At 44.6% G+C, this 23,370-nt stretch overlaps 1 protein-coding gene across 1 annotated transcript in view; it reads left to right on the forward strand.

Annotated features, from left to right (window-relative positions):
- The window catches only part of LOC126295011 (uncharacterized), a 133,202-nt gene that overhangs the window by 68,107 nt on the left and 41,725 nt on the right, over positions 1-23,370 (forward strand). Inside the window, exons 7-8 of the mRNA XM_049987264.1 lie at positions 6,790-6,965; positions 15,128-15,336. Coding sequence (XP_049843221.1) covers positions 6,790-6,965; positions 15,128-15,336 — 385 coding nt within the window. The remainder of the gene's footprint in view (positions 1-6,789; positions 6,966-15,127; positions 15,337-23,370) is intronic.

The raw sequence follows: 23,370 nt of genomic DNA on the forward strand, positions 1-23,370 counted from the left end.
CTGCACCTCGTTTCAGCTGCGAGACAATGAACACTACTCCACCTCACAGCCCCACGTACGAATTATTTTGACTCTCCCCTATGCTCTGCCATCTTTTCACCCCAAACTGTGCAAATCGCCAACAGCGAATATACAAAAACACTGCAGCCCAATTGCGAGGTTTCTTCCGGCGTACAGAATCCCACCAAAACGATGCGTCGCGATCACACACGAATCACACAGCAAAACTCTCCACTGCTGCTAAATAACTTCCGTGGCGTTACTCTCTAGACACCAATCGCGCGTTTTCTCACCCACGGCTTTAGTGTCGCGTCAGAAAGCCTCTGAAGTTGGGAAAGAGCAGCCGATGCGGATCGCCCATTACTTTGTGTAGCCTGTGTTTTCTACAGTGGCTGATGGCTGTCTGCAAACCTTGTCCACAGAGTATGAGGCAGCAGGCACCACCTACAGCTCGTGGCGCTGCCACTCTCCACCAATAGGCTGCCACCACCTTGGGTGAGGCTGTAAAGCTGGACCATGGTTCGCAGCCCCTGCGGAAACCCCGGCAGTGCTTTTACGCATAATCAGTACCCTCCCCTCTCGTTTCCATTCTCAACAGAGTGTCGTTTTCCGCTGCATTTTCTGTCCACCGTGTCTCAATTCCAACACACTGTCTCTTCCCACACACGCGGAAACCATTCAGAAACCAGTGAGTCCTTCGCCAATGCTGAAGAAAGGAAATGAGGTTGCAAGGTTGCATAGGGTACCTTATTAACAGCCACAGTGATCCAAGATCTTCGATGAAACATTCTCAGTCCATTCACCCATCGGTATCATTACCTAAATTAGAAGACCAATCTCAAATTTTATAGAAAAGTCAGGCACAGGCACCTACAGCATTTCGTCTCTTCTTCTACGAGACTGTGGAGAACCTCCTCACTCCTGATTTTACTGATGCACCTAAATGTCAACTTTCTTCTGTATCACATCACCTCGAATTCTCTTCTGCTCCATTTTTCCTACTGGCCATGATTCACGACCATAGAGTGCTGTGCTCCAAATGCACATTCTCAGAAATTTCTTCCTCATATTAATGCCAATGTGTGATACTGGAACTTTTGGCTAGGAATGCCTCCTTCAGGTCTGTGCTAGTCTCCTTTTTATGTTCCTTGCTTTGTCCATCATGTGTTACTTTACTTCCCAGGTAGCAGAATTCCTCAACTTTGTTTGCCTTGTGATCTCCAAACCTGATCTAAATTTTCTCGCTATTATCATTTCCGCTACTTCTCATTACTTTCGTCTTTCGTCGGTTTTCTCTCAATCCATATTCGGTGTTAATTAGATTGTTCATTCCATTCAACAGATCTTAAAACTCTTCTTCTTCTTCTTCTTCTTCTTCTTCTTATTCTTCACCTTCACTAAGTATAAGAATATCATTAGCCAATCTTAGCAATGATATGCTTTCATCCTGACTTTAAATTCCACACTTGAATCTTTCTTTTAGTTTCGTTATGGCCTCTATGTGTACATTGAACAGTACTAGAGAAAGACTGCACGCCTCTCTCACTCCCATTTACTTCGTTCTCCCTTCCAGTTCCTTGGTCTTATTGTTCCCTCTTGGTTCTTGTGCAGATTACATGAAGGGCTTATTTCAACAGTGGTACAAGTCCATTTTTGTTCATTCTGCGATGCAGAGTCCTATACTTAAATGAGCGATGAAAAATCTGCAGTTGAGAAACCAGAAATATTAAAGCATATCGCTTCTTGCTAGAGATGAACCTTTTTTCTGTTTGTCAGAAGCATTATAGACAGAAAAGTGGAGGTAATGGACTTGTGCCAATATTGAAATAAGCCCTTCGTATGTTACCCATCTTTCCCTACAGCTTACTCGTAGTTTTGTCAGAATTTCGAACTTCTTGCATAATTTTAGACTGTCAAATGCTTTTTCCAGGTCGGCAATCCTATGAATGCATTTTATTTTTTTTCAAGGTTGCTTCTATTATCAAGCACACATTAGGAATGCTGCTCTGGTGCCAAACTGGCCAAAGTAGTAGATCCTCATTTCTTTGCATTCTTCCATATACCATTCTTGTTAGCAACTTGTATGCATGTGTCATTAAGCTGATATTGTAATGTTATTTGCAGTTGTCTGCCCTTTCTATCTTCAGGATTGCATCATTGATATTTTACTGTCTGGTGGTTAGTCTCCACTTTCGTAGGTACTACACACCGCATTTGGGAGGACGACGGTTCAATACCGCGTCCGGCCATCCTGATTTAGGTTTCCCGTGATTTCCCTAAATCGCTCCAGGCAAATGCCGGGATGGTTCCTTTGAAAGGACGCGGCCGAGTTCCTTCCCCGTCCTTCCCTAATCCGATGAGACCGATGACCTCGCCGTCTGGTCTCCTTCCCCAAACAACCCACCCCAACTACTACACACTAATTCGGATAGTTGTTTGCTTACCGCTTCCATTCAGTGATTTTAGATATTCCTATGGAACTTTATCTATTTCTTTCACTTTATTTGATCTTAAATTTCCCAAAGCTCTTTAAAAGCGTGACTCTAATTTTAATTCTCCTGCTTCTTCGGTATTCAGTGCAGTGTATTCATCTGTCACATCACCAGGCAATTCGTCCCCGTCATTGTTGTTGTGGTCTTCAGTCCTGAGACTGGTTTGGTGCAGCTCTCCATGCTACTCTATCCTGCGCAAGCTCCTTCATCTCCCAATACCTACTGCAACCTACATCCTTCTGAATCTGCTTAGTGTAAACATCTCTTGGTCTCCCTCTACGATTTTTACCCACCACGCTGCCCTCCAGTACCAAATTGGTGATCCCTTCATGCCTCTCAACATGTCCTACCAACCGATCCCTTCTTCTAGTCAAGTTGTGCCACAAACTCCACTTCTCCCAATTCTGTTCAATACCTCCTCATTAGTTACGTGATCTACCCATCTAATCTTCAGCATTCTTCTGTAGCACCACATTTCGAAAGTTTCTATTCTCTTCTTGTCTAAACTATTTATCGTCCATGCTTCACTTCCATACATGACTACAATGCATACAAATACTTTGAGAAACGACTTCCTGACACTTAAATCAATACTTGATGTTAACAAATTTCTTTTGTTGAGAAACACTTTTCTTGCCATTGCCAGTCTACATTTTATATCCTCTCTACTTCGACCATCATCAGTTATTTTGCTCGCCAAATAGCAAAACTCCTTTACTACATGAAGTGTCTCATTTCCTAATCAAATTCCCGCAGCATCACCCGACTTAATTCGATTACATTCCATTATCCTCCTTTTGTTTTCTTGATGTTCATCTTATATCCTCCTTTCAAGACACTATCCATTCCGTTCAACTGCTCTTCCAAGTCCTTTGTTGTCTCTGACAGAATTACAATGTCATCGGCGAACGTCAACATTTTTATTTCTTCTCCATTGATTTTAATACCTACTCCGAATTTTTCTTTTGTTTCCTTTACTGCTTGCTCAATATACAGATTGAATAACATCGGGGAGAGACTACAACCCTGTCTCACTCCCTTCCCAACCACTGCTTCCCTTTCATGTCCCTCCACTATTATAACTGCCATCTGGTTCTGTACAAATTGTAAATAGCATTTCGCTCCCTGTATTTTACCCCTGCCACCTTCAGAATTTGAAAGAGAATATTCCAGTCAACATTGTCTAAAGCTTTCTCTAAGTCTACAAATGCTAGAAACGTAGGTTTGCCCTTCCTTATTTTAGCTTCTAAGGTACGTCGTAGGGACAGCATTGCCTCACGTGTTCCAACATTTCTACAGAATCCAAACTGATCTTTCCCGAGGTCGGCTTCTACTAGTTTTTCCATTCGTCTGTAAAGAATTCGCGTTAGTATTTTGCAGCTGTGACTTATTAAACTGATAGTTCGGTAATTTTCACATCTGTCAGCACCTGCTTTCTTTGAGATTGGAATTATTATATTCTTCTTGAAGTCTGAGGGTATTTCGCCTGTCTCATACATCTTACTCACCAGATGGTAGAGTTTTGTCAGGACTGGCTCTCCCAAGGCCGTCAGTAGTTCTAACGGAATGTTGTCTACTCCGGGGGCCTTTTTTCGACTCGGGTCTTTCAGTGCTCTGTCAAACTCTTCACGCAGTATCGTATCTCCCATTTCATCTTCATCTACATCCTCTTCCATTTCCATAATATTGTCCTCAAGTACGTCGCCCTTGTATAGACCCTCTATATACTCCTTCCACCTTTCTGCTTTTCCCTCTTTGCCTAGAACTGGGTTTCCATCTGAGCTCTTTAATTTTCCTGTAGGCAGTATCTACCTTACCCCTAATGAGATAAGCATCTACATCCTTACATTTGTCCTCTAACCATCCATGCTTAGCCACTTTGCACTTTCTGTCGGTCTCAGTTTTGAGACGTCTGTATTCCTTTTTGCCTGCTTCATTTACTGCATTTTTTATATTTTCTCCTTTCATCAACGAAATTCAATATTTCTTCTGTTATCCAAGGATTTCTAATAGCGCTCGTCTTTTTACCTACTTGATCCTCTGCTGCCTTCACTACTTCATCCCTCAAAGCTACTCATTCTTCTTCCACCGTGTTTCTTTTTCCCATTCCTGTCCATTGCTCCCTTATGCTCTCCCTAAAACTCTGCACAACCTCTGGCTCTTTTAGTTTATCCAGGTCCCATCTCCTTAAATTCCCACCTTTTTGCAGCTTCTTTAGTTTTATTCTACATGTCATAACCAATAGATTGTGGTCAGAGTCCACATCTGCCCCTGGAAATGTCTTACAATATAAACCTGGTTCCTAAATCTCTGTCTTACCATTATATAATCTATCTGAAACCTGTCACTGTCTCCAGGCTTCTTCCATGTACACAACCTTCTTTTATGATTCTTGAACCAAGTGTTAGCTATGAATAAGTTGTGTTCTATGCAAAATTCTACCAGGCGGCTTCCTCTTTCATTTCTTTGCCCCAGTCCATATTCACTGACTACGTTTCCTTCTCTCCCTTTTCCTACTACCGAATTCCAGTCTATTAAATTTATTATTAAATAACTTCTATTAAATAAATAACTATTAAATTTTCATCTCCTTTCACTATCTGAATAATTTCTTTTATTTGATCATACATTTCTTCAATTTCTTCGTCATCTGCAGAGCTAGTTGGCATATAAACGTATACTACTGTAGTTAGTGTGGGCTTCGTATCTATCTTGGCCGCAATAATGCGTTCACTATGCTGTTTGTAGCAGCTTACTCGCATTTCTATTTTCCTTTTCATTATTATACCTACTTCTGCATTACCCCTATTTGATTTTGTGTTTATAACCCTGTAGTCACCTGACCAAAAGTCTTGTTCCTCCTGCCACTTCACTAATTTCAACTATATCTAACTTTGACCTATCCATTTCCCTTTTTAAATTTTCTAACCTACCTGCCCGATTAAGGGATCTTACATTCCACGCTCCGATTCGTAGGACGCCAGTTTTCTTTCTCCTGATAACGACATCCTCTCGAGTAGTCCCAGCCCGGAGATCCGAATGGGGGACTATTTTATCTCCGGAATATTTTACCCAAGAGGACGATATCATCATTTAATCATACAGTAAAGCTGCATGCCCTCGGGAAAAATTACGGACGTAGTTTCCCCTTGCTTTCAGCCGTTCGCTGTACCAGCACAGCAAGGCCGTTTTGGTTATTGTTACAAGACCAGATCAGTCAATCATCCAGACTGTTGCCCCTGCAACTACTGAAAAGGCTGCTGCCCCTCTTCAGGAAACACACGTTTGTCTGGCCTCTCGAAAGATACCCCTCCGCTGTGGTTGCACCTACGGTACGGCCATCTGTATCGCTGAGGCACTCAAGCCTCCCCACCAACGGCAAGGTCCATGGTTCACGGGGGGAGGGTGCCCCTCATGAGGGCCTTTAATGTACTCTTCCCACATATCCGCTCTCGCCTGTGCATTTAACTACGCTCCTACTATAGATAAACCAACAAACCACTGCATGCTATTTATACAGAACAGATGTATTGTCCTATTTTCCTTCTCTGTTATCGTAAACGAGAACAACTACGACGGATTAATTTTTCACTTTCTGAAGCTCATAAGATCCATAAACTTCAACATTCATTGCAATCTGCAAGTTTCATGACATATTCAAAGATAGACGATCTCGTGCCAGATGACGAGCAACAAATGGAAATTTTCAGAAGAAGCGAACAGTGTGACAACAGAGAAATGCTATAAAGATTTGAGTCAAACTGAAATTTCATGTGTCCGCAATTAATTCGGATAATTTTTCTGATATGATTCGGTAGTTACCCATCGTTATGCATTTAAAAGGTCGCTAAATGTGTCCATGTTTCGCACCTCATTTCTAACGAGTGAGATTTTGACCCAACAGTCAACCATCTGACGATTCTCTTTTCGAAAACCTTTCAAAAGTTTGATTAAAATCTCCTTGGACTGCCAGCGGCGTCACGTGGTTCTTCGCGTAGCAGTACTGGAATATTTCAGTTAGGCATATTGCCACGGCACCATGCATCCATACATTCAGACGTCCGTATTGTTAAATATGGAGAAATATTTGTATCTTCCTTATCTGATGTCATACATTGAGACTTGTGTGTGTTTTAATACATCGCTGGACACCTGCAACCAGTTAATGTTTTAATGCGTTTACAAAGATGGATGTACAACACTCACGCGCTGGCAATAATTTGACTGTGATGAAATAGTGGTACATATAGGTTTAGATAATACTTTCTACTAATGTGAACTATTTTCTGTGTCTCAGGGTAACAACACGACTGACCAGCGACTCCAAGGGTGGATTAAGGACATGGAACGTGTGAGAGACATGCTGCACACGAAATTAAGCAGCTGGCTACACGACGTGCAATCCGTCAGAGAACAGACAGCGCACTTCGAAGTAGAAGACGACAAGAACAGCACTGGGTATTTTATACTTAGGTATAAACCAGGGTACATTCAGACCCTTGTCGAACTCACTATGGTTTGTTAAATTTCACTAATCAGTCAGAACATTATGACCACTGCCAACCGCAAGGCTGAATGGGTTGTGGCGACTTAACGCAGTAAGAAAAGCATGTAATCCAAATAGAGATGTTGTGAAAATCTACAGAAAGTGGTACACGGGCAGTGAAACTAGCAGTAGGCGCTAAGTGGCTGGACGTCTACGACTCTTGACAGAACGTGGGGTTTGGAGGTTTTGCTGCTCTCTAAAGTAGGATGGATGGCGATCTGTCGCAACTCTGGCGGAAGGGCACAGTGTCAGTGCTTCAGAGCACACCATTCAGTGCACATTACTGAACAAAGGGCTCTGCATCAGGCAACCACTGCGTGTCCACATGTTGGCCCAACGACACCGTCAATGACGATCGTAGTGGGCTTGGGAACCTCGAGATCTGACTGTGTACCACTGGAAACGTGTCGGCTCTACGGATGAATCATGACTTTGCCACAGCAGGTCGATGGCCTTCTCCACAAATGCTGTCATCTAGGCAAACGGCTGCTCGAAGCAGTGGCCGCAGTATTGTGCCACGACAGACATTCTGCTGCATGGGACCTGTGGTAGTAATCGAAAGCACCATGTCAGTTGCAGACCACCTGCACCTCTTCACGCTTGTTGTCTTCCCTGGTGACGATATCGTCTTCCAGCAGTACAACTGTCCGTGTCTTGAAGCCCAAATCGTGCTGATGTGGATCGAGGGGCATCTAGCGAAACTACGTTAATGCCTTGGCCACCAAAGGCGCCTGATGTAAATCTAATGGTTCCCATCTGGGTCGCTATCGCCGCGGACATAAATCAGCAGTCAGTTATTTAAGGGAATTAAATGATTTGTGCATGCACACTTGTTGCCACATTAGCTCCACAAATCTACCAACGAATCGATGATACACAGAATCGGCGATGTATTGCATTACAAAGGTGGCCCAACAAGCAATTAAGCAGGTGGTCATAATGTAATGGCTCATCAATATATACTCCATTTTTTTCCAACGACGTATTCCTTACTGTTGTAGAAACTACTGGGGTCATTTAGTTCCGGATGAAGTAAAAAATGTGATTCCATTTGGCCTTCGTTTTATTGGTTCGTGATTTGTCTTCAAATATGTCCCATATTACGCATCAGACGAATGAAGCAAACCAACATAACGAACAGTGTTACAGCTTTGATTAGAGAAAGTACCAATACTCGTACACACTTCCAAAATTTTCATAATTTATGGAAACAATGATGATTTGAATCTTTGGTACCTGACACGAAAATTAAGCATGTCCTCGCCACAGACGATTCAGACAGATAGTCACCTCCAGGAGAAATAACGCTGATACCGTGTAGCAGCACCTCTAGCCCAGATACTGGCATGAATTCGGCGGGGAAAACAGGCAACAAGTCATGCTAATCTTAATAGACAATAGGAAAGTGTTAGCTGAGATATTGATTAAACTAAAAACGGGATGATGTTAGCAGAAGAAAGTGAGGGGATAGCCATAGTTTTTAATATTTTTTTGCTGTGACTGATGTGTTTCAATCCGTTCATAACATAGAGCTTAAATATGGGAAGTAGCAAGCGAGAGGACAATGGAATTCTCTCTCGAGTGGTGGATATATGGGTCCATGGAAGGAGTATTGGAGATATGTTGGTAGTGCGCAGGAGGAAAAAATCGCTTCCAGTGTGGGTTTGGGTAGGCACCCAGTCTGCATCCCAGGCCATGCGGCGCTGTTAGGTGGCTTATATGGGATGCCTATGAAGGTGAAAAATGTGGATTAGGATGGACAATTGGACTGAGTGATGATTGCTTTGAATTGGATGAAACACCTGTACAGTTATGCGTCTGAGAAGATTGGCAGAGGTGTCACTCTGGAGATGAGCGTATCGAGGAAGTAGACTAGGTCTTCTGAAAGGACCATACAGTGTAGATGCAGAGGGATTGGCCAGTGAGAGCAAACAAATTACACGGTATAGAAAGACTCAGTGACTGGGGACTGTTAGGGTGCTAGCTACAAAAGTATAAGTGCAGAACGATTGGTCAGAGTGAGCCAAGAAATTGCATGGGATAGAACGACTCAGACAGATACATACAGTAAGACCAGTCACTTTTAGGGTGGTAAAATACATGGTGAGGATAAAGTGTTCAGCAGAGTGATTGAACATGATTTTTAGCCGACTGGGGACAATTTTATGGAACCCTGTAGCTACTTGACAACATGTTATTCTGTGGGGATTTATGGTTCACTACTCCACACTGATCATGGATACGATATTGAGTGTGGGTTATTGGTTTACTGCAGCTTATGTGGACATCCGGATGGTTTAGTGGGGTAAAAGCATGGAGATTCCGCTGGACAATGAGCATGAAGTTATGAATGTTTAGGAAGTTGAATAGAAAAGTGGAGATGAGTGTACAGGAAGAGGATAGTTGAGGGGAATTATTGTTTTCATGTTCATGAATTTAGTGAAGTCTTTTGTGATTTTGTTTTGTTTGGAATGGATGGTGAGGGCTCATCTGCTCTATTTTGTTGGTGTGGTCTTATGGCTGTATACAAGAGATTTGTGGGGTAATAGGTGGTGCTAGTTAGGTGTAGATAAGGACGCCAATTTTATGACGGTGGTAATGTCAGAACAGTGGTGGTGGTTAAGGTTGGAACTCCAGGCACAGGCAGTTTTGCTGGCGATTGGGCCTGTCACGGTTCTGGGACTGATGATGGTGCTGGTGACGGAGTTAGCGACGTTGCTGCCTATAGAGTCGACGATTGTGTAGGTGGCAGTGAAAGCGCTGGAGCATTTGACGGTAGCAGCGGTAAAGAAGCTGCAAAATGTAAGCTCGTGTGTTGTAAAACAATAGTGAAGATGACGAAGGGTGGCGGATTATTGGAGAAGAAACATGAAGAGAGTGCAGGTGAAAGAGCGGAGGAGGTCGCGTAAGTTAGTGTGTTTACTGTCAGTTAGATGTCAGTATAAAGTCGAAAATCGGAGATGACTCAGGAGGCACAGAGCTGCAAAGGCAGTGGTGGAGCTTTTACAATCTTCTTCAACAGAGACCATCATTTCGCGTATCTTCTGTAGTGCACGTTGCAGTTGGTCACCTCTAAGTTCCACCAGTTAACTTAATTACTGCAGTTGCATGACCTCTGTAGCAATGTCTCTAGCGCTACAAGCCAAAACTATGGACCCCACACAGACCCCTGGGGACAGCCTTTGTACACACACTGACGACGATAGTCTTCCATGGAAATAGTTTGCTACGCATTCGTACACATCCTCTGGACACTATAATTCCCTGAAGCGAGTATTTATTGTATCCTCTGTTGGCTTACCACCTTGTGTGCCAATACAAATACAATACAGTAGTGAATATTGTATCGTTACTGGTATGTAGTAGACTGGCAAACTGGCAAATTGTGAGTTTCGAGGGTTTTCCTTGCACTTTGTTTTAGTGCAAATTAATACTCACCTCCTCCCTATAGTTATATGCGTTGTTTGGTTACTTTACGGAAAGAATCTATTCCATTATGTTACAGGAACCCCTTACCGAAACTCACCCCCACCAAACCTCCTTATAATGAGTATTCAGATAGTTGTCATTATACACCTAGTTTCTTCATTTGTGGCGAGCGAAAGATGAATATCACCAAGGCATGGGTTATGAGTACCCAGCTTGTAAGTGAGTTGATGCTGTCCCGTATGTCCAAGCAGAACTGCCTGCAACTGCAATACATTACACAGAAATGATTTGTGAGCCTTAGCCCGATGACATCACATGTCTTGGAAAGGAATGCTTTTCGATATAACCGGGGACCCAGTAAGAGCGCCCATGTGGTAGTTTGTTGGGTGGGGGAACTGGGAGGGGGATGAAGTATTTTTAATACCGGTATTCTGAAAGGCGAATGGCGACTTATAAGTAGCAATACAAGAGTTTTCTAGTTCCGACCCAGTTGAAAAACTATGCAATACTGGGTAGTACAATACATTTTCTTCAAAGAAAAACACCTCACTACACAATAATTTTTCCTCTTCCTGAGAGCCTTCCCCTGCCCGCCCTTTGCCCTCAATATGGGTGCCCTTGGGACCCAAAAAAAAGCTGAGTTCTCATCTTCATTCCTTAATTGAGAATGGTGGACTCAAGTAACAGTGATATCCAGAGACAACTCAACGAGGAGCACGACATGTTCTGCATTTCATGTGGCAATATGCAAAGTTTCCATCGTTGATAGGCCTATGGAGAATGTAGTCATAGATTCATTAGGAAAAAATTTTGTCACACTGCAATTAAATGCTCTTCATTTTACTACACCAAGACCGATTTTCAGCCTTCCATTCTCAGCATATGATGTACCTGACACATCTAAATCTACATCTACATCCATACACCGCAAGCCACCTGACGGTGTGTGGTGGAGGGTACCTTGAGTACCTCTATCGGATTTCCCTTCTATTCCAGTCTCGTATTGTTACGGAAAGAAGGATTGTCGGTATGCTTCTGTGTGGGCTATAGTCTCTCTGATTTTATCCTCATGGTCTCTTCGCGAGATATACGTAGGAGGGAGCAATATACTGCTTGTCCCTTGTGTGAAGGTATGTTCTCGAAAATGTAAAAATAAACCTTCGCGATTACTAAATGATCCTGTAATGAAGCGCGCTGCTCTCCGTTGGATCTTCTCTATCTCTTCTATCAACCCTAGCTGGTACGGATCCCACACTGCTGAGCAGTATTCAAGCAGGGGCGAACAGGCGTACTGTAACCTACTTCCTTTTTTTTCGGATTGCATTTCCTTAGGATTCTTCCAATGAATCTCAGTGTGGCATCTGCTTTACCGACGATCAACTTTAAATGATCATTCCATTTTAAATCACTTCTAATGCATACTGCCAGATAATTTATGGAATTAACTGCTTGCAGATGATGATTTGCTATTTTGTAGCTAAATGATAATGGATCTATCTTTCTATGTATTCGAAGCACATTACAGTTGTCTACATTGACATTCAATTACCATTCCCTGCACCATGCGTCAATTCGCTGCAGATCCTCCTGCATTTCAGTACAGTTTTCCATTGTTACAACCTCTCGATACACCACAGCATCATCTGCAAAAAGCCTCAGTGAACTTCCGATGTCATCCACAAGGTCATTTATGTATATTGTGAATAGCAACGGTCCTATGACACTCCCCTGCAGCACACCTAAAATCACTCTTACTTCGGAAGACTTCTCTCCATTGAGAATAACATGCTGTGTTCTGTTATCTAGGAACTCTTCAACCCAATCACACAATTGGTCTGCTAGTCCATATGCTCTCACTTTGTTCATTAAATGACTGTGGGAAACTGTATCGAACGCCTTGCGGAAGTCAAGAAACACGGCATCTACCTGTAAACCCGTGTCTATGGCCCTCTGAGTCTCGTGGACGAATAGCGCGAGCTGGGTTTCAGACGACCGTCTTTTTCGAAACACATGCTGATGCCTACAGAGTAGATTTCTAGTCTCCAGAAAAGTCATTATACTCTACCATAATACGTGTTCCAAAACTCTACAACTGATCGACGTTAGAGATATAGGTCTATAGTTCTGCACATCTGTCGACGTCCCTTCTTGAAAACGGGAATGAGCTGTGTTCTTTTCCAATCCTTTGGAACGCCACGTTCTTCTAGAGACCTACGGTACACCGCTGCAAGAAGGGGGGCAAGTACTCTGTGTAAAATCGAATTGGTATCCCATCAGGTGCAGCGGCCTCACCTCTTTTGAGCGATTTTAATTGTTTTTCTATCCCTCTGTCGTCTATTTCTGTGTGACAATCTAGAGAGGGAACTACAGTGCAGTGTTCCTCTGTGAAATAGCTTTGGAAAAAGACAGTTCGGCTTTTAGTCTGTCATCCTCTGTTTCAGTACCATTTTGGTCACATAGTGTCTGGACATTTTGTTTTGATCCACCTACCACTTTGACATAAGACCAAAATTTCTTAGGATTTTCTGGCAAGTCAGTACATAGAACTTTACTTTCGACTTCATTGAACGCCTCTCCCATAGCCCTCCTCACACTACATTTCGCTTCATGTAATTTTTGTTTGTCTGCAAGGCTTTGGCTATGTTTATGTTTGCTGTGAAGTTCCCTTTGCTTCCGCAGCAGTTTTCTAACTCGGTTGTTGTACCACGGTGGCTCTTTTCCATCTCTTACGATCTTGCTTGGCACATACTCATCTAACGCATATTTGAGACAAAACTTTTGTGTTGAGCCGTCAGGTACTTTGAAATCTGATTTTTGTCACTTTTGCTAAGCAGAAAAATCTTCCTACCTTTTTTAATATTTCTATTTACGGCAGTAACCGCTTTATGATCGCTGATTCCCTGTTCTGCGTCAACTGTTTCAAATAGTTCGGGTCTGTTTGTCAGCAGAAGGTCTAATATGTTATCGCCACGAGTCGGTTCTCTGTTCAACTGCTCAAGGTAGTTTTCAGATGAAGCACTTAAAAAAATTTCTGGGACCTTTCTATGGACACTCCTGTAGTTTACTATTAGCACATTAATATTGTTATTCCCTGTTGCATTTTGCCTACTCCTACCTTGCTGCGTCTCAGGGGTCGTCTTGTCGGGCCTAGGGAGGGAATTCTCTAACCTAAATAACCCCCATGTGCACTCCACACGTACTCCGCTACCCTTGTAGTCGCTTCCGGCGTGTAGTGCACGCCTGACCTATCCAGGGGGACCCTAAATTTCTCCACCCGAAAGCGGAGGTCGAGAAATTTGCACCCCAGATTCCCGCAGAATCGTCTAAGCCTCTGGTTTAAGCCTTCCACTCGGCTCCAAACCAGAGGACCGTGATCGGTTCTGGGAAAGATACCACAAATAGAGAGCACATGTGCATAGAATCGATTTACAGAACGACCAGTAAACGCGTATCCTTGCACGTCAGCGTGAAACGCTGGAATACGTTACAAATGTGCTCGCAGTCCACACTTCCGGAAGTAAGCAGAAACCTTATGGAAATGCAACCACTTATAGTGGTTTAAATGAGTGAAACGAAAGGCGTGCTGTGGAATAAACACTCATTTTTAGTAGTTGCAAAAACGGACTTGATATACCTTAAGTCATCATAACATGCTGCCCTCAACCGCTGGATTAGCTGCAAGGGATTGAATAGGTTGAATAGCTTGACGGTACATACAAGCTTCTCGATAGACATCGTCTTTCTCATAGAATTCTGCTTTCAGCTGCTCTACTAGTCTTGATAAGTAGAGCTATAGTAGCTATCACATCAGTTAATCCAGATACGAAACTGCCTGGCAGATTTTGAACAGTGTGCTTGATGGGGACTAGACCACGGATATTAGAAATGGGTGCACACTCTGCTACAGAGAGAAAATTCATTCAGAAAGCAATTCTCCATGCCATTACTCTACAGTTCATGTAGGAGCGTTACTCTGACAAGACATGCTGGTGAGATTGCGATGGTTGGAAGGTAGGAGATGAGATATGGGCAGAGGTAAAGATGCAATAGGGTGTCAGGGCAGGGGGAGGTCTTGATACATGCATGGCTAACTCAATGTCTCTTGTATATCATACCTTAATGCCATTGTGTAAAAAGTGCACTTAACACAAATCTGGACAAAGTTACCTTCATTTATAATAAATTTGGACAAATCATGCCTATCATTCACATGAAAACCACATGTTCAGTTTCTTGAAATGTATGTGAAATTCTAAATGAATGATAAGATGTATTCTGGATCACTTGTTGCAGTTGTGCTGTTTAATGTCTCTAATTTACATCTGAAACCATTTCAATCGCTATATCACCACAGAACAGAATGAGTGTTCTGCAGGAAATAGTTAAAAATCAGTATCGCACTCAAATGCTCTGGAGATGGCTATTTGTAGCTGAAACCTGGATGAGCAAGAATAGTGGAAACCCAATGGGGTTGTGATTGTTTGCTGTGTCCCTCTTCTTCCTTTAAAAAGTGCAAAGGTTCCGGATCCGAGTCCCAGTTCTTCCAGGAAGTTTGTAATACATTGCTGAGCGGAAAACCATTTTTGTTACTTTTAAATTTTTCTCATACGCCATGCGTGGATGGTTTTTTACTTTTAACTACGAAGCTTCTGTGTTACAGGCGGCCCCTGTTGAATGATAAACTGCTCGACTACCAGCCAAAGTTCCTTTTCTTTCGAGAGGACTTCAGTGCTCCATGCGAGGAGCGGCAGCCAGAGGCATCACAAATGTTCGGCCTCGCCGATGCACTGTATGCCTTCTATTATACCAAGTGGTTTGGAACAGGATGGGCCTTGAGGCAACACTTCCCAAATGATCCCAAGACTGTGGGTAAGTTGAACACTGGGACTCATCCACTTCATAGTTAGGCACTGACAACTGATCACTGTGTCGGTTGGCAACACTCAATCTGCATCTGTTACAATCGAACTGCTTGATTTCGATGTATTATTGCTTTCTTTATTATACAGGATGCAAAAAGACCTATTTATGCAACATTCAACACATTTTAGAAGAGGAAAAAGGCAAAATTTTTTATTTGATAGTGATGTCACAGGTGCACCGTTTCGCTTCTAGAGGTCAGCGAAGGTTTCGACGCTAGTGATGTTCAGAGATGAAGTTGAAACTCCCACTTGATGAATGTTGTTTTAGGAATGTTGCTGAAAATGTCTTCGTTTTACATTAACGGTCAACCGTCCGCTGGGTGCTAAAGATTGTCTAACACTCTAAAAACAAAAGGGTGTTTCAGGGATAATGGCTGCAGCCTCAGACTAACGGAGAACCAGCTCATCTGGAGTGTCTGGCACTATCGGTAGACCGAACACCTTGTCTCCTTCACAAGGAGATCAGCGAAACCTGTAAGGCAGCATCCATCGGAAGGCAGTTTGAACAGCGTCTCGAAACATCACTAGGGTCAAAACCTTCATGGCCCGCTACGGGGGGAAACGGTGCATCTGTGACATTTGTGTCACATGAAAACAAGTTCTTTATCTCTTCTAAACACTCAAAATTTTTGTTCATGTAGCTTTTCACACGCTATATGGGGCTCATTTTAGAAAAGGCGATTGATTTCTGTAACATGAGAGCTGCCGCAGAAATAATTTTTTTTGTTAATATTGTGATTAGTGTAGTGTCCTGTACAGTGAAGAACCAAAGAAACTGGTACACCTGCCTAATGTCATGTAGTGCTGGAGGGAACCGACACCATGAATCCATAAATACATGAGTACAAGCCGCTGGATATCACTTATGAATAGCATGTTGCAAGGCACCCCACGTATGCTCAAAAGTGTTTATGTCTGGGGAGTTTGGTGGCCAGCGGAGGTATTTAAACTCATAAGAGTGTTCCTGGAGCCACTCTGTAGCAATTCTGGACATGTTGGGCATCGTATTGTCCTCCTAGAATAGCCCAAGTCCGTCGAAATACACAATGGACATGATTGAATGCTGGTGGAGAGACAGGTTGCTTACGTACGAGTCACCTGTCGGAGTCGTATCTAGACATATCAGAGGTCCTATATCTCTCCAACTGCACACGCCCCACACTATTACAGAGCCCCTCTCCAGATCGAAAAGTCCCCTGTTGACATGCAGTGTCCATGGATACATGATGTTGTGATGTTGTCTCCACACCCGTACACGTCCATCCGGTAGGTAAAATTTGAATCTAGAGTCGTCCGACAAGGCAAGATGTTCCCAGTTATCAACAGTCCAATGTCAGTGTTGACGTACACAGGTGAGGCATAAATCTTTGTGTCGTGCAGTCATCAAGGGTACATGAGTGGGCCTTCAGCTCCGAAAAGCCATGTTGATGGTGTTTCATTGAATGTTTCGCACGCTGACACTTGCGGATGGTCCTGCATTGAAATCTGTAGCAATTTGGGGAAGGGTTACACTTCTGTCACGTCGAACGATTCTCTTAAGTCATTGTTGGTCCCATTCTTGCAGGACTTTTTCCGGACGCACCGATGTCGGAGATTTGATGTTTTGCTAGACTCCTGACATTCACAGTACACTCCTGAAGTGGTCATAAGGGAAATTCCCTACTCCATCTCTATCTCGGAGATGCTGTGTCCCATCGCTCATACGCTGACTGTAACACCACGTTCAAACTCACCTATATCTCAGTAATTGGGCATTGTAGTAGCAGTAACCGATCTAACAACTGTGCCAGACACTTGCTGTCTTCTATAGGCGCTGCCGACCGCAGAGCCGTTATCTGCCTGTTTACATATCTCTGTATTTGAATACCAATGCCTACACCACTTTCTTTGGCTCTTGAGTGTACAATCTATATGTGATATTTCTCACATTTATTAATGTCCTTTAATGAATAATATTTCTATTTGTAAGTGAATAGTTAACTTTACATGATAAACAGTATTATTGTCACAAATGGTGATAGCCTGCACTGTAACAAGACTGAGAAAATTTAGTATGAACGTGTAATCGTGGCAAAGAGTCGTTAGAACAAGTCTTCGTTAATACGCTGCACGCAAGCGAGATGGTCGGGCGCGAGACGTCGGACGGTACGCTACCGTAGGTTGTTGTGTACATAATTCCACGTAGACAGCGTGTACACAACTTTCCAACTAGAGCGCGCTCCGCTAAGCACAACAGCGCAGGCGCAGCATTCGTCCGTCTCCACACTATGAGATGGTGCTGCCTTAGAGACAGACCAAATTCTGTTTCCTCCAGTCCGCGTATTAATATGTAACGCAGCGAACGAGTTGCTACTCTAAGCGTGCAAGTGGCATTTCTATCGTCTGACCTAACAGCAGAAGATAAACACGCCACGATAAGACCAAGAGACATATTGCTGACACTCGCCTACTTCGTTAGAGTGACAAGTCAAATACTCTGATGGTGTGTGTACCGAAGGTCTTACAGTCCACACTACACTGGTGCGGCGTGGGCCTCCCAGGTGGAAGCGGGAGTGGGGCTGGGGGGGTGTGGGGCCGCGCTTGGCCACGCCCCTGGCTGCGTGGACTCTGTCACTGAATCATTCCAGCAGTGTGCCGCCCTCCAACTGTTTCGATTATGCCGATCAGATCTGTACTGTAGACTTGGCCACTCATTTGGTTTGTGAATGCTAAACCCAATATATATTACACTCCTGGAAAATGAAAAACGAACACGATGAATTCATCGCCCCAGTAGGAGCAAATCTTACTATCACATTCTTGAGGACGAATACAACACACGATCATTGAGACAGAGCCACACGCACATGAGTACAGTCAACAGTGCGTGCACAATGTCAGTGCTTGCACAGTGTATGTCCTCCTTTTTGCAGCAATAGCCATGCAGGGAAGCCACACGGTCTAAGGCGTCTTGCCACGGTACGCGTGGCTCTCCCTGTCATGGGTTTGAGTCTTCACTTTGGCATGTGTGTGTGTGTGTGTGTTGTCCTTGGTGTAAGTTACTTTAAGTTCGATTAAGTAGTGTGTAAACATAGGGACTGATGGCATCAGCAGTGTGGTCCCTTAGACACTTACCATAAATTTGCCATTTTTGCAGAAATGCAGGCTGCGATTCCACCATGGAGACAATCATAGAAGCGCTGAATGTAGTGTTGCAGAATGGCCTGCCATGCAATTTCCGCCTGGTCCCTCAACTTAGCCAGAGTTCATGTCATCATGCAGATCGTGTAAGATGACGTTTCATCCAGTCCCAAACATGCTCTGTGGTGGACAGATCCAGTGACTGTGATTTCCAGTTCATCTTCAAGAACACATTGGGGGGAATAGAATACATGTGTATTGGAAAAGGACATTACCTTGACGGTCTATGAACAGTGGTGTGATGGGTTGGATGATGGTTTGAATGCACCATTCAGTGTACAATATTCTCTCAGTGATCACCAGAGGAGTATGGCCAGTGTAGGCTATTGCTCCCCACACCATGATGCCAGGTGTAGGGCCTTTGTGCCTCTGTCGTACACACTCCTGATTTTGGTGCTCACCTGCACGACGCCACAAACGTGTACGACCGTCATTGGCTCCAAGGCAGAAGCTACTCTCATCACAGAAGACGACATGTTTCCATTCGTCTTTACATAAACGCCTATCGTGACACCAGTGGAGGTGGGGTGAACGATGTTGGGGTGCGAGCAAAAGATACCCTAACAGTATGTGGAACAGTAGCCCTGCTTCGTGGAGACGGTTGCGAATGGTTCTTACTGATACCCCTGGCCCAGCTGGGTCGCTAAGTTGTCATGAAGTGATGGTGTGGTCCAATAAGACACTTGGTAGGATGCGACGGCCTGGGTATGCATCTGTGCGTCGCCACTGTCCAGACACAGGTCGACGGGCGCGTCCACCTTCTGCTGACCACTGGAGACAACACCGATACACTGTGCAGACCTGGCGCCCCCTGTGTTTCGCTGTTGTGCCGTACATCCACCTGACCTCCCACAGACCCACTACACGCTATGGCTCAGACTCCGTCACTCGCACCAACGGTTCACGTATATGCTGTCGCAGCATACTAACAACGTTGCAGACACAGACGGAGCTCCATACGCCACGACAAACTGGCTGCCACTGGTTCTGGCGCCGGCCGCGGTTGTCTCGCGGTTCTAGGCGCGCAGTTCTGAACCGTGCGACTGCTACGATCGCAGGTTCGAATCGTGCCTTGGGCATGGATGTGTGTGATGTCCTTAGGTTAGTTAGGTTTAAGTAGTTCTAAGTTCTAGGGGACTGATGACCACAGCAGTTGAGTCCCATAGTGCTCAGAGCCATTTTGAACTGGTTCTGGCGGTGACCAGCCGCTGAGCATTTGGCCACATTCCACAGCCAGTCATGCAGTTCGTGGTGTTTAAAATGGTTCAAACGGCTCTGAGCACTATGGGACTTAACTTCTAACGTCATCAGTCCCCTAAAATTTAACTACTTAAACCTAACTTACCTAACGACATGACACACATCCATGCCTGAAGCAGGATTCGAACCTGCGACCGTAGCGGTTCCAGAGTACCTGGTGTGTCTGCAGTGCTGCGCGTTTGATCACTATATGCACCGAACTCTTATAGTGTCTGGTGCAAATATAACGGGTTCGTTTTTACTTCTCTGGGAGTACACTGGCAAACCAATTACATCACACAATTACTCCTTTCTATCCTGGTCAATCACTTAAACATTAAGTGCTGTTAGAAAAGCGTATCTCATTCACAAGCGAAAGTTAAAAAAGAAATGTCAAAGACACTTTCTCTACTTTTCACTGAGCTACTAAAGTGGTTGATGTTATCTCTATTACCTATTCTAATCGCTGTTCCGTCCCAAATGCCCTCCTTCTTTCCTTCGTTCTACTGGTCCTTCTACGATTTCACAACGAACAGGTTGCGGTGTGCAGCGTGACCTATCCACACATACCGTTTTCCATTGTTTGGCTAAATCGTGATGTCAGCGAAAAAGAAAATCTGTAACCTCTACGAAACACACTTACCGGAATTTACGTACGTCCTACCCAAACCACGAAAGTAAACACTTGTAGGCATCCTTCTACTTTATACAGTCGAACAGTGAACATGAGAAGCCACAGAAAGCTGGTTACATTCAATTAAAAAAGGCAGAAAATGCCTTAGAATAACGTTACAAATTTTGTCAGAGGATTTCGGAGACTTTCCCCTGCGATTTCTTTAGAGAAAAATCCCAGGGCTGCCAGACGTTTCTTACACTCCTGGTCACGATCGTGTCACGTTCGTGAAGCTCCTGTCTCTGTCCTCTCCACCCTGGCCAGGCTCTACAATGTAGTCCTGTCCGCCGGCTACTATACCGATCTGTGGAAAACCTCCCGTATCCTGATGTTCCTTAAACCTTTCAAACCGCCGTCCGCCTTCTCCTCCTACCGTCCCATAAGCCTTACCTCGGTCTTCAGCAAGGTCCAGGAATCTATCCTCACCTGCCGCATCTACCAGCATCTCCGCCCAATTCCCGTTGCCCACTGTGGCTTTCGGCCGTCCTTCTCTTCTGACAACCTTCTCCTTCACCTCACTCATCTCCTTTCCGACCAGCTTAATTCCCGTCGCTCTGCAATCTTCCTCTCCCTGGACCTCGAACGTACTTATGACCGCGTATGGCATTCCTGTCTCCTCTTCAAGCTGCAACCCTTCGCCCTTCCCATTAACTACGTCCGTCTGATCGGCTCCTTTCTCGCCCAACGTCCTTCCTACGTCACCATCCATAACACAGATTCCTACAGCTATTTCCCCTCCGCCAGTGTGCCCCAAGGCTCCGTCCGCTGCCCCCTTCTGTACCTTTTGTATGCGGCGGACATGCCGCCGCCGTCACCCCCCGTCCACCTTCTCCAGTTAGCCGATGACACCGCCTTCCTTGCCCTTACCCCCACCCTGCAGCGCTCCCAACACCTTCTCCAATCCCATCTTGACTGGTTCACCACTTGGTGCAACCAGTGGTTGCTCAACGTCAATCCCTCGAAAACCCAGGCGATCATTGTAGGCAAAACCACCACTTCCTTCCGCCTCCTTGCTTTCTATCTCACCATCTATGACTGTCCTATCACCCTCACTCCCACCCTTAAGTACCTTGGCGTCACCCTTGACCGTCACCTCTCCTGGACCCCCCATTCCTGGACAATCCAAGCCGAGGCTTGCTCCCAACTCTGTCTCCTCAAGCTCCTTTCCGGCTGTACGTGGGGTCTGGACCCCTCCACCATCCTCCACACCTATAAATCCCTCATCCATCCTATCCTCTGATATGCCCATCCGGCCTGTATCTCCATCCCCTCCAAATCCTTGAATGCCACGCTCTCCGCCTCGCCTATCGCATCCGTCTCCCCTCCCCCATGTGGATCCTGTACGATCTCATCCCCTTCCCCCACCTCCTCCTTTTCCTGGAAAGGATATGGATCCTGTACACCTCCCAGAAACTCGATCCTCCCCACCCACTTGTCTCACCCATCCTCTCCCGCCCCCACCCGCTGCTGCACTTGTAATCTCACGTCCCACCCGGTCTCCATCTCTCCACCCTCATTACCCTCTCCCAAGGTGGCTTCCGCCATCTACCCCTCCCTGCTGATGTCTTCCTCCCCTCCATCTACCCCTCTTACTAACTTTGATCCTCCCCCCAACTTCCTGTGTCCTTTCCTTTAGGCACCTTCCCTCCCTTCTCTTTCCTTTTCCCCCATCCCCCTTCCTCTGCCCCTCTTCCCCTGGGCTTCCCCTCCCCCTTCCTCCCTCCCCCTATCTCCCCTGCCCATGGCGTCTCTGCTCTCCCCTTTCACTCTCCCACTACCCCTTCTCCTCCTCCTCTCTTGGCAGGTCTCGGGACTTGCACACGCTCAGTGAACATTCGCTCGCAAGAGATCATCGCCATCAGTGTCTCGTGTGTGTGCCTTCGTTTTGTGTTTAGTTTTCTTTTGCCGTCACACCACCACTGTTCACGTGTGCCGTCGCCGTCCTCCATGTTATGTGCGCCGTGTCAACTAGTGTCAGTGATGTTTCTCGTCCAGCATGAACGGCTCCATGTTTTTTTGTTGTTTAGTGTCTACATTTTTTTTCCCGCCGTTTTGATTGTATTGTCTGTCCCACCTACGTGTAATACTTAATGTAAAACTCAAGGCTGAAGAACGGCGTAATATGCTGCTGACAGCCCGCCTTTGTATAAGGTGCCCTAAATCACAATAAAGAAAAAAAAACTCCGATTATCAGTCTGCATTTGTCTGCACCAGTCTGTACCCGTCTGCATTAGTCTATAGTCAAGTTTCAGTCTGCGCCTAATAAGATTATCATATTCCTGTACATAGCCATGAAGAGAAATGATTAGACATTTTGTCAAGTATCAGAGATATGTGGAAATAAGATTAACGCACCAAGACCAAAGGAACTTCAGACTGTCAATTGTAAATAGCATCCAGAATCAAGTTAAGTAAGGTTTATGATTGTTATTATTGTAATAAATGTGTGTGAAAATTAATCAAGTTCTGTTTAAAGTTGGTCACCGTCAATCTGCTACTCTAAGCGTGCAAGTGGCATTTCTATCGTCTGACCTAACGGCAAAAGATAAACACGCCACGATAAGACCACGAGACATATTGCTGACACTTGCCTACTTCGTTAGAGCGACAAGTCAAATAATTTGATGGTGTGTGTACCGAAGGTCTTACAGTGCGCACACCACAATTTGTATGTATTCTGAAGGCGTCATACAGTTGAATTAAATCAGGTGAAGCTCAGGGAATTAGATTAGGAAATGAGACACAAAGTAGTAGATGAGTTTTGCTATTTGGGCAGAAAAGTAACTGATGATGGTCGACGTAGAGAGGAAATAAAATGTGGACTGACAATGGCAAGGAAAACGTTTCTGAAGAAGAGACAGTTGTTAACATCGAGTATAGATTTAAGTG

The sequence above is a fragment of the Schistocerca gregaria genome, chromosome 11 (genome assembly GCF_023897955.1).
Source record: "Schistocerca gregaria isolate iqSchGreg1 chromosome 11, iqSchGreg1.2, whole genome shotgun sequence".
In the NCBI taxonomy this organism is placed as follows: domain Eukaryota; kingdom Metazoa; phylum Arthropoda; class Insecta; order Orthoptera; family Acrididae; genus Schistocerca; species Schistocerca gregaria.